The sequence below is a fragment of the Engystomops pustulosus genome, chromosome 10 (assembly GCF_040894005.1).
Source record: "Engystomops pustulosus chromosome 10, aEngPut4.maternal, whole genome shotgun sequence".
In the NCBI taxonomy this organism is placed as follows: Eukaryota; Metazoa; Chordata; class Amphibia; order Anura; family Leptodactylidae; genus Engystomops; species Engystomops pustulosus.
Window position 1 is genome coordinate 47,369,246 of NC_092420.1, and position 13,235 is coordinate 47,382,480.

General features: G+C 39.8%; 1 protein-coding gene across 1 annotated transcript in view; it reads left to right on the forward strand.

Annotated features, from left to right (window-relative positions):
• Nucleotides 1-10,192, forward strand: part of TPR (translocated promoter region, nuclear basket protein) — a 43,662-nt gene extending 33,470 nt beyond the window's left edge. The window contains exons 36-51 of the mRNA XM_072126733.1: nt 1,186-1,364; nt 1,516-1,767; nt 1,844-1,989; nt 2,658-2,735; nt 4,147-4,347; nt 5,201-5,344; nt 5,677-5,767; nt 5,874-6,040; nt 6,238-6,306; nt 6,455-6,546; nt 6,882-6,988; nt 7,127-7,222; nt 7,594-7,747; nt 7,837-7,952; nt 9,125-9,223; nt 10,073-10,192. Of these exons, the coding sequence (XP_071982834.1) occupies nt 1,186-1,364; nt 1,516-1,767; nt 1,844-1,989; nt 2,658-2,735; nt 4,147-4,347; nt 5,201-5,344; nt 5,677-5,767; nt 5,874-6,040; nt 6,238-6,306; nt 6,455-6,546; nt 6,882-6,988; nt 7,127-7,222; nt 7,594-7,747; nt 7,837-7,952; nt 9,125-9,223; nt 10,073-10,119 (2,038 nt within the window). The 3' untranslated portion in view covers nt 10,120-10,192. The remainder of the gene's footprint in view (nt 1-1,185; nt 1,365-1,515; nt 1,768-1,843; nt 1,990-2,657; nt 2,736-4,146; nt 4,348-5,200; nt 5,345-5,676; nt 5,768-5,873; nt 6,041-6,237; nt 6,307-6,454; nt 6,547-6,881; nt 6,989-7,126; nt 7,223-7,593; nt 7,748-7,836; nt 7,953-9,124; nt 9,224-10,072) is intronic.
• The last annotated feature ends 3,043 nt before the right edge of the window (nt 10,193-13,235 follow it).

Consider the following 13,235-nt stretch of genomic DNA (forward strand, 5'->3'; position numbering starts at 1 on the left):
TATATTGAGTGTCATGGCTTTACAGTCTATTGTATAAGCCATCACTAATCACTTGAACATCCTTAACCCCTTACCGACATGTTATGTAATACTAAGTCACATGACGGGTGCATGCAAGTCTTTACTGCATATTGTGGTGTTTTCCCGCTGATCGCCATTGTCGGCTTCAAAAAGATGGCATCACCGGGGAACGGTGATCCCTCGCCATGGTAGCCTTGGGTTAACCCATTCATTACAATGTGCTATCAGCACATTTAATGAATGAGGAGTAAAATCCCCATATACTGCCATACAGTAGTATGGCAGTATATGATAGGATCTCACAGACAACCTAAGGGTTAAAGTTCCCTAGTGAGTCTGAAAAATAGTAAAAATAAAAAAAAGTAAAAAAAAATATATAATAACCTAAACTCAAATCACAAGTGCATAGGCTGACACATATATAGTATCACCGCATCCGTAAGAACCCGTAGAAAAGAAAATCATTATTGAACCCGTACGATGAACGCTGTTAAAAATAAAAAAACTTTTGAAAACTCACCAAAAATTATGATTTTTACCTATTCAATCCCATAAAAAGTGAGCAAAAAAACAGGTGTACTCCAGAATGATACTGGTGCAAAGTACAACATGTCCTGCAAAAAAACAAGCCATCAACCAGCTCCATAGCCAAAAAAGTAAAAATGTTATGCCACTTGGAAGACTGCTATGCAAAAATGAGATTTTTTTTTTTCCCCCACATTACGGTTTTATTTGACAAATATATTTTCTTACGTTTTACTTAAGTCTGGTATCCCTGTAATCGTATCGACCCATAGAATAAAGATAATATGATTGTTAGGCTAAACGGTGGAAAACAGTGTTCAAAAGTTATAACCCTATAAAGCGATGCAGGTCAGAATCCAAAAAATCGGGCTGAGTCTTAAGCTACAAAATGGCTGCTTCCTTAAGGGGTTAAGGGAGTCAAAGTATGAAAAAGTTTATTAAATATGTTGGTAGTTTCTGCTTAGAAATCACTTTTAAAGAGTGTTTGTTAGAAAAAAAAATTGTAATGTATAGGATGTAATGGATAATAATGCTTTGAATGGTGGATGCTGTGAAAACCCTATTGTAAATGGAGATTTATGCAGTGAATTGAAAAAAAGATTTTGCAAGTAATACACAATTTTGTTTCCATCTTTCCAGGGCTAGTATGACAGAGCCACCAACTGCTAATATCAAACCAACACCAGTTGTGGCCACGCCAAGTAAAGTCACTACAGCCCAAAGACCACCAAGGGCTAGTATTCGTCCAATGGTTACCCCTGCTGTTTCTACTCCAACAGCTACAGTAATGCCCACCACCCAGGTGGAAACGCAAGAAGGCATGTACAATATTCAGGAAGCTATTCTAACTATAAACCTGCTACATTGTTCTCTATACATATTTTTGTTTAACACTTAATACGGTAATTTTAGTTTAAGTTCCTAATAAGCTGGATGACAACTTGTTATAAACTGTTTCATTTTCTGTAGCTATGCAGTCAGATGGTCTTCTGGAGCATGTACCAGTGTTTGGAAGTACCAGTGGATCTGTTCGTTCTACTAGCCCTAATGTCCAGTTGACTCCTTCGCAAGCCGTCCCAGCTGTCCAGCAGCAAACTGCATTTGTCCAACCAACTCAGCAGTCTCATGCAGCTATAGAGCCCTGCACCCCAGAACCAGCCGTGGAAGTTGTCCAGAGCTCTCCTATAGAGAGGCCATCTACGTCCTCTGTGTTTAGCACTTGTAAGCTTCTTCTAGTTGTAACTTGACTTCTAATAACAAATTTACATTAACATTAATCTACCCAAACATTTTATAGTTTCAGCGACACCAAGTTCCTCCATGTCAAAACGTCAACGGGAAGAAGGTGAAGAAAGTACAATGGAGACTTCAGAACCAACCATGGAAGAACCGGACTTGCCCCTTAACAAAAAACTCAGGACTATGCAGAGAGTTGAACCAGAGGTTTGTGTTGTGAAAAGTTCTGCATCAGCTTTTGACCTGATCTCTCCCCACACTGTCTCTCAGTAATAAATTAACATCCCAAAGCTCAGCCTCCCTGACTGTAGAATACAGATAATCCTAAATACAGGCAGTCCCCAGGTAACATACAAGATGGGGTGCGTAGGTTTGTTCTTAAGTTGAATTTGTATGCAAGTCGAAACTGTATATTTTAATATGGTAGATCCAGACAAAAAAATAGCACCAGTGACAATTGGAATTTCAACATTTTTTTTTGCTGTTATTGGACCAAAGATTATCAATAAAACTTAATTATAGACACTTTACAGCTGATCATTGCAGTCTGGGACTATAGTAAAGCATCCAGAGCGCTTCACCAGAGATCAGTGGGTAGAGGGGTCAGTCTGTAACTATGGGTCGTCTGTAAGTCAGGTGTCGTTAAGTAGGGGACCGCCTGTACACTGCACCACAAGCAGATTGACAGTTGGTCCTGTTGTTGGTTATGATGCAATGTTTGAGGCATCATGGGGCTAATGGGAAATCCGGGGATGAAGCAATAGCAGGAGAAATCTCAGAATGGATGAGTCTTTCTTCTTTTTTATTGAAAAATAAATAGGTGTTTAAAAAAAAAAAAAAGTTATAAGATACTTGTTTGCTTGGATTTTCCTAAGGAGGATGTGTTGGCAGAAGACCTTCCTGAAGCAGAATCTCACTCATTTGATCAAGAATCTCAAGAAACCCTAGCACAGGTGATTTTTCTTTTCCCAGTTTTTGCCTTAACAGAGATTGTTCCCCCTTCCTGCACTTTGATTAAGTTTCCCCTGCATGTCTGATCACTGTGCCTCTGACCTCCCATATGTGAAACTTTAAGGGGGTTCTCACTTTTTAATCCTAGTGACGTTTACACAATAAACATACCCTAAAGGTAGAAGGTTGCAAACCCTGGCTGTTAATTGTTGCCTGTTGTATGGATTGGGTATAGATGTCTTTAACTTTTGTGATAATCCTTTAAGTTATTTCTAAATTTGAGTAGCTAAGAGGCAACTTGTGGCGCCATTTTTATTTTCGCAAGGAAATGACTGTAGAATATGATTGTCACATTAGCATAATGGGATTAAACCACTGGGCATTGCATAACAGATAATCTTTGCTGTTTTATTCTGGCCATCCTTTACTTAAAAGGGTATTCCAAGAATATGAACTTCTGGTACAAAAACCCATAATGCTGAAAATAAATTAATGCAACTCCATGTCATTAATAACAAAATGTCACTTAAATAGTTTGCGTTTGTTTCTCATGATTTTATAGCCTTTCTAAAGTAGACGGAGTTATCTCAAAGATGGCTGCCATCTACAACTCCAGCGCTGCTTCAATTCTCAGTAACAGCTCCTCCCTCCTGTGCTCTGCTTCCATTGAGCACTGGGGGTCATTTACGAAGGGTCGATTCACGTTTTTCCCAACATGTTACCTGAATATTTCCGTTTTGCGCCGATTTTCCCTGTATTGCCCCGGGATTTTGGCGAATGGATTTTGACGCATCGGTGCCGGCATGCACGCGACGGAAATCGGGGGGTGTGGCCGAACGAAAACCCGACGGATTCGGAAAAACCACAGCATTTAAAAAAACAGTGTTGCGGAACTTGCACTTACCTTCACCAGATATAGGCCTGTGTACTTGAGTGCATTCCAGCGGGCCTCTGGGAACTTCAGTGCAGCAGCGCCACCTGGTGGACTTTGGAGGAACTACCTTAGTAAATCCAGGCGGGACCCGAATCCTCAGCAGAGAACGCGCCGCTGGATCGCGAATGGACCGGGTAACTAAATCTGCCCCACTGTGTGTAGCTGCCATCACTGCACATGACCTCACGGAGATGACGTCTCACCACAACACTGGCCATACTAGATGCACTTATTACAGCCAAACGTAGTGGTTGTCACATGACCTGTCCAGGCAAGTGCAGGACATGACCAGCGACATTTTAACTCTTTATAGTGTTTGTCCCCAACATTTTTCTGCAAAAGGGAGCAGCTTAAAATGGCTTAACCGCATGTATGTGTATTTTTACATTATGGAACCATCTTGACTAGGTCTGTTTTGAAATCCAACCTACTGCACTTTAGGTGTAACCATATATCTTGCCTTCCTTTTCCATTGGCAGTCTGCTAGTTTAGAGTACCCACAAATTCATGACGGTGAGGAGTCCTTACCACCAATTATGGATAATGCAATGACGGCAAGTGATCAAACCCAACCTGTGCAGTCCTCACAGGACACTTCAACTAAGCGTGATGACATAATTGTCATAGAAAGTGATGAAGAGGAGGATGAAGAAGAGGATGAAAACAATGGGGAGCAAGAGGTAATCTTTCATGGTGTTGGCATGTTAAAAGGCAACATGAGTAGTAGTTTAACACTCGGCGGATGATGCTTGTATTATACAGCAGACACCAACTTCTAACACCTGTAAGGTTTATGTGCAGCAGTGATCTGTTGTTGGGACTCCAAGGCGATCTCTGTCATAGAACAATCTAATTGGACCCTGAGGAAGGGTATGTGGTGTATTCACGATATAGAGGCAGTCCTGTAGTTATGTACAGGTTAGGATTGTTAAGGTGAATTTGTTTGAGACATGCCATCATGGGGAAAAGTATTATCAATAAGGATTAGTTACAAACGCCTTACAAGTGATCATTGCAGCCTGGAACGAAGTGAAGCAACCAGAGGTCAGTGTGGGGGGAGAGGTTTTTCTAGAACTAGTTGTTGAGGGGCGAGGACCACTTGTACCGCAATTTATTTTATTAACCAACAATTATGTTAACTGTTTATCTCTTGGGCTCAAAATGTCCAATCTATCAAAGCAGAATGTTGTTGCATATGTAAGAAAAATACCTGACCTAAAGATCGTACAGGTCCCAAAATTGTATCAATGAAAATGTTATCTCTTCCTGCAAAGAGTCTTCTTGCACAACTCAATACAGAAATTATTTCTGTCATTATAATAAAGAATGAGGGAGAATTCGTTAAAAAAAAGGCTCTAAATAAATGGCGCAAATGCATTTACCTGCATTGGAAAATACATTTGCATATTTTTCCAGCTGTCTAGTGTTTAAATATAATAAATTCTTCCACTAAGAAGTTCTGACTTTTAGGGAGCAAACAATGGAGGCTGCAGCTTCGAGGTTTACTAATGTGGTGACATTTTTACATCCTAGGATATCCAGGGTTATGAAGAGGATGATGAGGAAGAGGATGATGATGATGATGATGATGGTGGTATGGGTGAAGAAGGGAATGAGAGTAATGGTGAAGATGGTAGCGCTGATGGCAACGACGCCTATGAAGAAGAGGACACTGCCGTATGTAGTTCAAATGTTATCTTGCTCTTCAGTGAAGTGGGGATATTAATCATATTTCACTGGTTATGGATGTCTATGTGTGTATATATAAAACGTATGTTTCCTGCTACCTAATGGCAAGTACCTGGATTACAGGTTCCAAAATTGTATCAATGAAAATGTTTTCTCATTTCGCATAAACTTCTAACACCACTTCTTGCACAACTCAATACAGGAACTTCTTCTTTTAGAAACTTTTTTTTTTTTTTACCTTGCATCTAGTTATTTGTATATTTCCTTTTTTCTGTCCTATTTTAAACTTTAAAAATGTTAACTGAGTTTTTTAACTTCAGGGTGCTGAAGGCACTGATCCTGGTACAGAGACGGAGGAAAGTATGAGTACTGGAGATATTGGCCAGAGACCTGCAGACTCTCAGACTAGTGGTATGGAATATTTTAGAATACTCCTGGTAATATACAACTTGTTGTTTTGAATCTTCAGTCAATTGAGATACTTTCATGCAATAGTTGTATTAATCTTTGTATACAGGTGATGCTTCTTCTGCTACTGCAGAATCTTCAGAAGCTAGGGAGCAACCATCTGCTTCAGACCGCCCAGGCCCTCGTCCTCCTCAGTCACCTCGTAGACCACCACATCCTTTGCCTCCTCGTTTAACAATCCATGCACCTCCTCAAGAACTTGGACCCCCTGCCCAGGTATAATAGGTGGAAATAAAAAATGTTAGACTTATATACTTGGATCAAATTAGAATAGCAACGAACTATATGGGATTGCTCATTTATAGCTGTGTACGTGTACAGCCTTACTAGCAAATTATTTTTCAAACTGGTTAAGGGGAAGATAAATTATCCTTTTGTTCTTTTTTGCTAAATCATTTTATTTGCTTTGCTAGCGAATTCAGATGGCTCGCAGACAATCGGTGGGTCGAGGACTACAGCTTACACCTGGTTTGGGCGGCATGGTGAGTTTCCAATTTTAAACTCCACATAGGAAATAGTTTTTATAAAAAGTTTTCAGATTATATTCGAGTATTTACTACCATTTGGAAAATCCTGTTGGAACTAGTTTGAAGTGGTCTCATTTTTCTATTTTATGATTCTGCCTAATAGCAACACTTCTTTGATGATGAAGATCGTACAGTGCCGAGCACGCCAACACTTGTTGTGCCACATCGAACAGATGGATTTGCCGAAGCAATACAGTAAGTGGTTAAAGGTGTATGTCATACATCTATCCTTAAAACTACCAAACATTCAGAAGTGTGAGAAACTGTTCTAGTTGCCCATGAAAACCAATTGGAGCTCCGCTTTCATTTTCCCACAGCAGTTTATAAAATTAAAGCTGAGCTCCGATTGGTTGCCATGGGACACAAAGTTTTGCTCTGACACGTCTGATAAATCTCCCCCAGTGTCTTTTTGTTCCTAGTGCACATAGTTCCTAGTGCATGTTTTAAGTGTTGTTGTCATGTAAATTTAATATATACATGTCTTTCATAATAGACTAGTAGAATCCTTGCTGATGTGTACATTTTTTCAGCTCCCCCCAAGTAGCAGGTGTGCCTCGATTCAGGTTTGGGCCACCAGAAGATATGCCACAAGCCAGTTCAAGCCATTCTGATCTGGGTCAGCTTGCATCTCAAGGCGGTAAGAGGTTACTTTATTTACAACAATGACTCTAAGTAGTCAATGTTGCAAAGTGTCTTGAAGAGTTTGTAGCACAAAAATGTACATTAAAAAAAGTCTAACAATGTAAATTAACTATTGTAATCCTTTATTTTAAAGGTTTAGGAATGTATGAAACTCCACTCTTTCTTGCTCACGAGGAGGAGTCAGGTGGTCGCAGTGTCCCAACAACACCTCTTCAAGTGGCAGCACCAGGTATGACCGGTGTGGATCAGATTATAAATGATCCATGCTGCAATACAGGAATGAGTCTGTTTAAGGGGAAGATCTGCTTTAAAAAAAAAAAAAAAAAAAAAACTCAAACTGTACAGACTGGTAGTCTAGAGAACTGCCTGTGCGGCTGCAGAACAGAGGGGCTCTGTTAACACCCCCAAGAGCCCCGTCTCATTGGCATAATTTTAAATGGGGGAGGCGTAGATAACAAATATAAGATTACTGGTCTGAATCTGTAAGTGTCCCTGGTTGATCCATGCTTGATTTTGATGGTAGATTTCCTTTTTAAGGGTTTCTTTTTTCATGCATAATCTGTTTGGGAATTATGTATAAACTTTATTTTCGCTTTCCAGTTTCTGTGTTTGCAGAGAACCCTGGTGCTGATACTTCAGACCATGCATCTCAGTCTGTTCCTATGGTGACCACTTCCACTGGAAATGTTTCTACAGCTGCTGAGGTTGGCACAGCAGATGAAGATGAAGTTTTTGTGGAGGCAGAATCTGAAGGGTAAATAAGATTTCAATATTCCCCTTCCTTTCCCTGTGTTTTTATTTATAATATGAAACAATATCTAAGCGCTTCCATTGTTCTTACAGAATAGCCTCAGATTCCATATTAGAAGTGGAAACCCGGCAAGACCAAGATCCTGTTCAACTCTCTGAAACAGACCTTCCTTCTACAAGTCAAGATCCCCCCAGTTCCTCCTCTGCAGGTATTTATATTTATACCTTGTTTTTAAATTTTTTTCTTTATCTAGTGGTGAAATTCATATGGAACAATTATTTAAAAAATTAACGCCGAGGCCCTTTTTCAGTTCTTGCGTTTCTGTACAGAGCTGTGTGATGGCTTGTTTACTGCGGAACAAATTGAACTTCCTAGTAACTGTATTTAATATTCCATGCCGTGCACTGGGAAGAGGGAAGAAATTTCCAAATGCAATAAAATTGGTGAAAAAAAAGTGTCTTGTGGGCTTGGATTTTGAGGCTTTCACTGTTTTTTTTTTTTTTTTTTGGGTTTTGATCACAGGGATACCACATTTTTATATAGGGTTTTATGTTTTCATATAAAATAATTCTTACCTTCTTGTGCTAATAACTTTTTCATACTTCAGTGTATGGAGCTGTGTGGTGTAAATTTTTTATTTTTTTTTATTTTTTTTTTTTTTTGCCATCTTTGACTTTTTCAATGCTAGTTTTGAGCACGGTACGGCCTTTTGATAGCTACTTATTGATTTTTTTTTTTTTTTTTTTTTTCTAAAAATTACATTTTTGAATTTGGACGCTATTTTCTATTATGGGGTTAAACGCTGGGAATTGTTATATTTTCATTTCAGACATTTTGGGATGTGGCGATACCGAAGTTTGGATTTTTGTTTACATATGTCAGTTGTGGGGAAAGGTTTTGATTTGAATTTGTAACAATTTTTTTTTTTTTTTTTTTTTTTGACCAAATTTTACTTTAACCCCAGGTTTTCTGTCTGATCCTTCCATATACTGCCTTTCTACAGTTTGGCAGCACATGGGGATGAACTAGCAGCAATCACCCACCATGTATGCAGAGGGCTCAGCCGGTGAGCCCTCAACATACTGTTGCAGCCGACATGTGACATACTATTACGTCACACGTCGGTAAGGGGTTACAGAGAAAAGCAACTAACTTTTCAAGCTAAACGGAGGGACTTTGTAGGAAGTCTACAATCTGAGGATTTTGAGCAGGTTTTATCCTTTTTCAGTACATTCTGGAGTAACAAAAAAAAGTTTTCGAGCACTTCATTTATTAAAGGTTCAAATTTGATAAGGAATGTAGTTTCTTTCTCCAAATTCTATTGACCTGAATATATTTTCTGTTTTTGTTTTTTTTTTTTTTGTTTTTTTCCTTCTGCAGACACAAGCACGAATCAATCAAAACCCCTCAGACGAGTAAGACTTCATGCACATCCTGGAAGACCTGCAGTCAGGGGGCGACAGTTTACCAGGCAAAGAGGTTGGTTGCGACAATTGTATGAATTAATCCCACTAGAACATTGATAAAATGATAACAAAGAAACCAAATATCTCACTGTCTGTGCTAAAACCTATAAAAGTACAACAGGTGGTAGGTGCATGTTTGGGACGTGAGGATAGCCCTTTTTAGAGCTAATCCACACGTCCCCGCTATCTTTTTGAAAACTTCATTGCCCTAATATGTAAATTTTGTAAAGCGCTACTGTGGCGTGGAGTAGCCGGACATGAGGCTGCATGTCGCAGCTACTCCACACCGCTCCGACTATCTTAAGGTAGGAGGAGCAAAGAGGCTACTGGGTCGTAGCCAAACCCATGGAATGGGGAGTTTAATATTAGGACTCGTGCACCCAAATTAAATTTAGGATGTGTGCTAGTTGATCTCAATGGCTCGCACACATCCCTATTCACCTGCCACACGAGTCAAAAAAGACAGAACAGGTTCTATTAAAGTTATTATACTTTCACCTGTTTAATTATAAAATATTCTAGAAATTGTAAATTGTTCTTTGAGAAATTGTAGTGCAACTTCAGAAATATCACAAAATTCGGGCATTTAGGATATCATCAGGTCTGTCACTAGTCCTGTCACTACTACCTGTTGGAGCAGCTCCCAAGGATTCTATCCCAGTCTTTTTCTCGTCAATTCATACATTAATTATTGTAAAATCATCTTTTTTTATGTAAATGAGACTGGTCACATGGTCAACCCGTGTCTTTTCCTTCACAGGTGCTAGGACCAGGTTTCTATCACTTCTGTCTTAAAGTGAACTCTATTGCTATGTCTTATTATACAATGGGTTTCTAACTGCATTTTTTTATTTTTTTTTAGGAGTTCCTCTAGGGAGTAGAGGAGGAATAAACCGAAGTAACTTTTAAGAACACTGTTTGCTGTTTTTGTTTTTTGTTTTTTTTCCCCTGATTTTAAGTGTTGGACAAATAAAAATTTGTTAATAAACATTTGAGTCCTTCTTTTTTTTTTTTTTTTTGCCAAGTTGATGCTTAAATTTTTGTAGTAGAAATAAGTAATTTAATTGACCAAGTTGCACAAATAATTGCAAATAAAATGACCGCCAAAACAAATATAGAGAAAATATTACATATATTTTCTCAAGGTAAAAACAAAATCTTAAAGCTGGGCGCTGGATGGTCAAAATAAAAAGGAATAGGTCCTTGCGAGTAATTCGGTTTCCATAAGTGCACCATGACAGCCTCCTGGAGGTTGCTTCCTCTGTAGGGACAGGTAATTGCAAGCAAGATGAGTTCGAACATGGGTGTTAGAGATTCGGTGGACACCGCTACGGTAAATGCAGTTAGAGGGATGAATGGTGAGTGCGAGCTTACAAAGCCTGGATATGTGACGTTCGGTGAATGTTAGTTATTACGTTTGACCGAGTGGAAAAAGTAGATCATTTTGAATTTCGAAAAATGAGAATTTTTCCAAATTTTCACCAAATATCTGATTCTCACAGAAATAAATGAAAAACTTACCACCAAATTTTTTTTTAACTAACATGAAGTACAATTCCAAAATAACTTGGATATTTTAAAGCGTTCCAAAGTTATAACCACTTATAGTGACACAGGGCCGTGTCAGGAAGGTGAAAAGTGGCTTCGGCGTTTAAGGGGTTAAATAACTGGCACCTATTGGCTAGGGATCCACAATTACGGAATGTTGTGGGCAATAGAGCTGTAATATCGTTCCGAAGCAATAGAACACTTAGTAGGGAATTGGTATGAAGTAGGGTCTTTACAAGTCAGAATACATGGCTAGACCGATTTATTCCCATGGCAATTTTAAATGTAGCCGGTGTAATTATTAATGTATCCACAGGAGGATATTTTTGATGGTGACCGGTCTGTGGGGATCTCCAGAAATCGACCACTTTGCCACAGAAAGAAAACGCAAGACAGAAAGAACAGTCAAGTCAGAAACGTCTGTTCCCTGACCAGGAAGGACTATCCATGGGCTCGGAATGCCTTGTCAATAACCTGGAAGTTTGTAGTAGAGAGAGTTCTAGTGGAATATTATAGTACAATATGGTCAGACAGGGATGTTTCTGGAATCCACATTTCAACCATTTGGGAGAAATCTTCCAGAGACTTCCATTGATATGATAATGGAAAGAAGGAGCCATGAACACAGCTGCAGACAAAGGTAGGGGGAGATGAACATGTGTTATGATGTGAAGGTAACAACTTGTGTGATGTAAGACTATTTTATATATAAATTGTGCTGTATCCTTAGTCTCTGTGTGACAGTTTCCACCATGCTGTTACCCTGTGAACATCACAGTAATGAAACTACAACTGAGCAGCTTGCTTGGATCCTTATCGTCGAACCTTGAGAATCTGCAACTGTGGACATTAATCTCTAGTAGGTGAGTGAGTCGGCACTCGCTCAAGCCAGGGACAATTCTCGATTTCATATATAAAACATATCAACTCCGACACAATCTGGCTTATGAGTTTCCTCCCTTGATCCTGATTCCAAGAGTCCTGAAGGAGATCAGGCAAGATTGAGTGAGAATAATTCTCATAGCTCCCTTCTGGACAAAACCAGCTTGGTTCTTGACTCAAACTTTTGGTTTTAGATCCATGGATCCCTCCCGGAGACACCAGACCTACTATCTGAGGGTCTGATATTACATCCGGAGATCATTCGATGCAGGATCATTTTGAAAAAGTAGGATCAACTCTGGAAAAGAGTAGGAAGCTAGTGACCTCGTGTATATAGTTCCGGGTATGGAAGGCCTTTTTCAAGCTTGGTCAGGGTCAGTTAGTAGGAAAACTAGAGCATCCAGATATTGCCAAGATTATTTTCAGATAGACATTCTATCCTTATTCAGGGCTAGCTTAACACACAATGATATTAAGCTTAAATAACAGCATGCACCCCTACGTAACTGGAAACAGTTACTATGTTGGACTCTGCTTCGGGAGGAGCTTGCTGTCAAGGACAAACTTTATAAACGGTATGTACAAAAATCATTATTAAAACATTGCAAAAAACAATTACATAAAATGAGGAACCTGAAACATACACTCACCGGCCACTTTATTAGGTACACCTGTACAACTGCTCGTTAACACTTAATTTCTAATCAGCCAATCACATGGCGGCAACTCAGTGCATGTAGACATGGTCAAGACAATCTCCTGCAGTTCAAACCGAGCATCAGTATGGGGAAGAAAGGTGATTTGAGTGCCTTTGAACGTGGCATGGTTGTTGGTGCCAGAAGGGCTGGTCTGAGTATTTCAGAAACTGCTGATCTACTGGGATTTTCACGCACAACCATCTCTAGGGTTTACAGAGTGGTCCGGAAAAAAAAAAAAAAACATCCAGTGAGCGGCAGTTCTGTGGGCGGAAATGCCTTGTTGATGCCAGAGGTCAGAGGAGAATGGGCAGACTGGTTCGAGCTGATAGAAAGGCAACAGTGACTCAAATCGCCACCCGTTACAACCAAGGTAGGCAGAAGAGCATCCCTGAACGCACAGTACGTCGAACTTTGAGGCAGATGGGCTACAGCAGCAGAAGACCACACTGGGTGCCACTCCTTTCAACTAAGAACAGGAAACTGAGGCTACAATTTGCACAAGCTCATTGAAATTGGACAGTAGAAGATTGGAAAAACATTGCCTGGTCTAATGAGTCTCGATTTCTGCTGCGACATTCGGATGGTAGGGTCAGAATTTGGTGTCAACAACACGAAATCATGGATCCATCCTGCCGCCTTGTATCAACGGTTCAGGCTGGTGGTGGTGGTGTCATGGTGTGGGGAATATTTTCTTGGCACTCTTTGGGCCCCTTGGTACCAATTAAGCATCATTGCAACGCCACAGCCTACCTGAGTATTGTTGCTGACCATGTCCATCCCTTTATGACCACAATGTACCCAACATCTGATGGCTACTTTCAGCAGGATAATGCGCCATGTCATAAAGCTGGAATCATCTCAGACTGGTTTCTTGAAAATGACAATGAGTTCACTGTA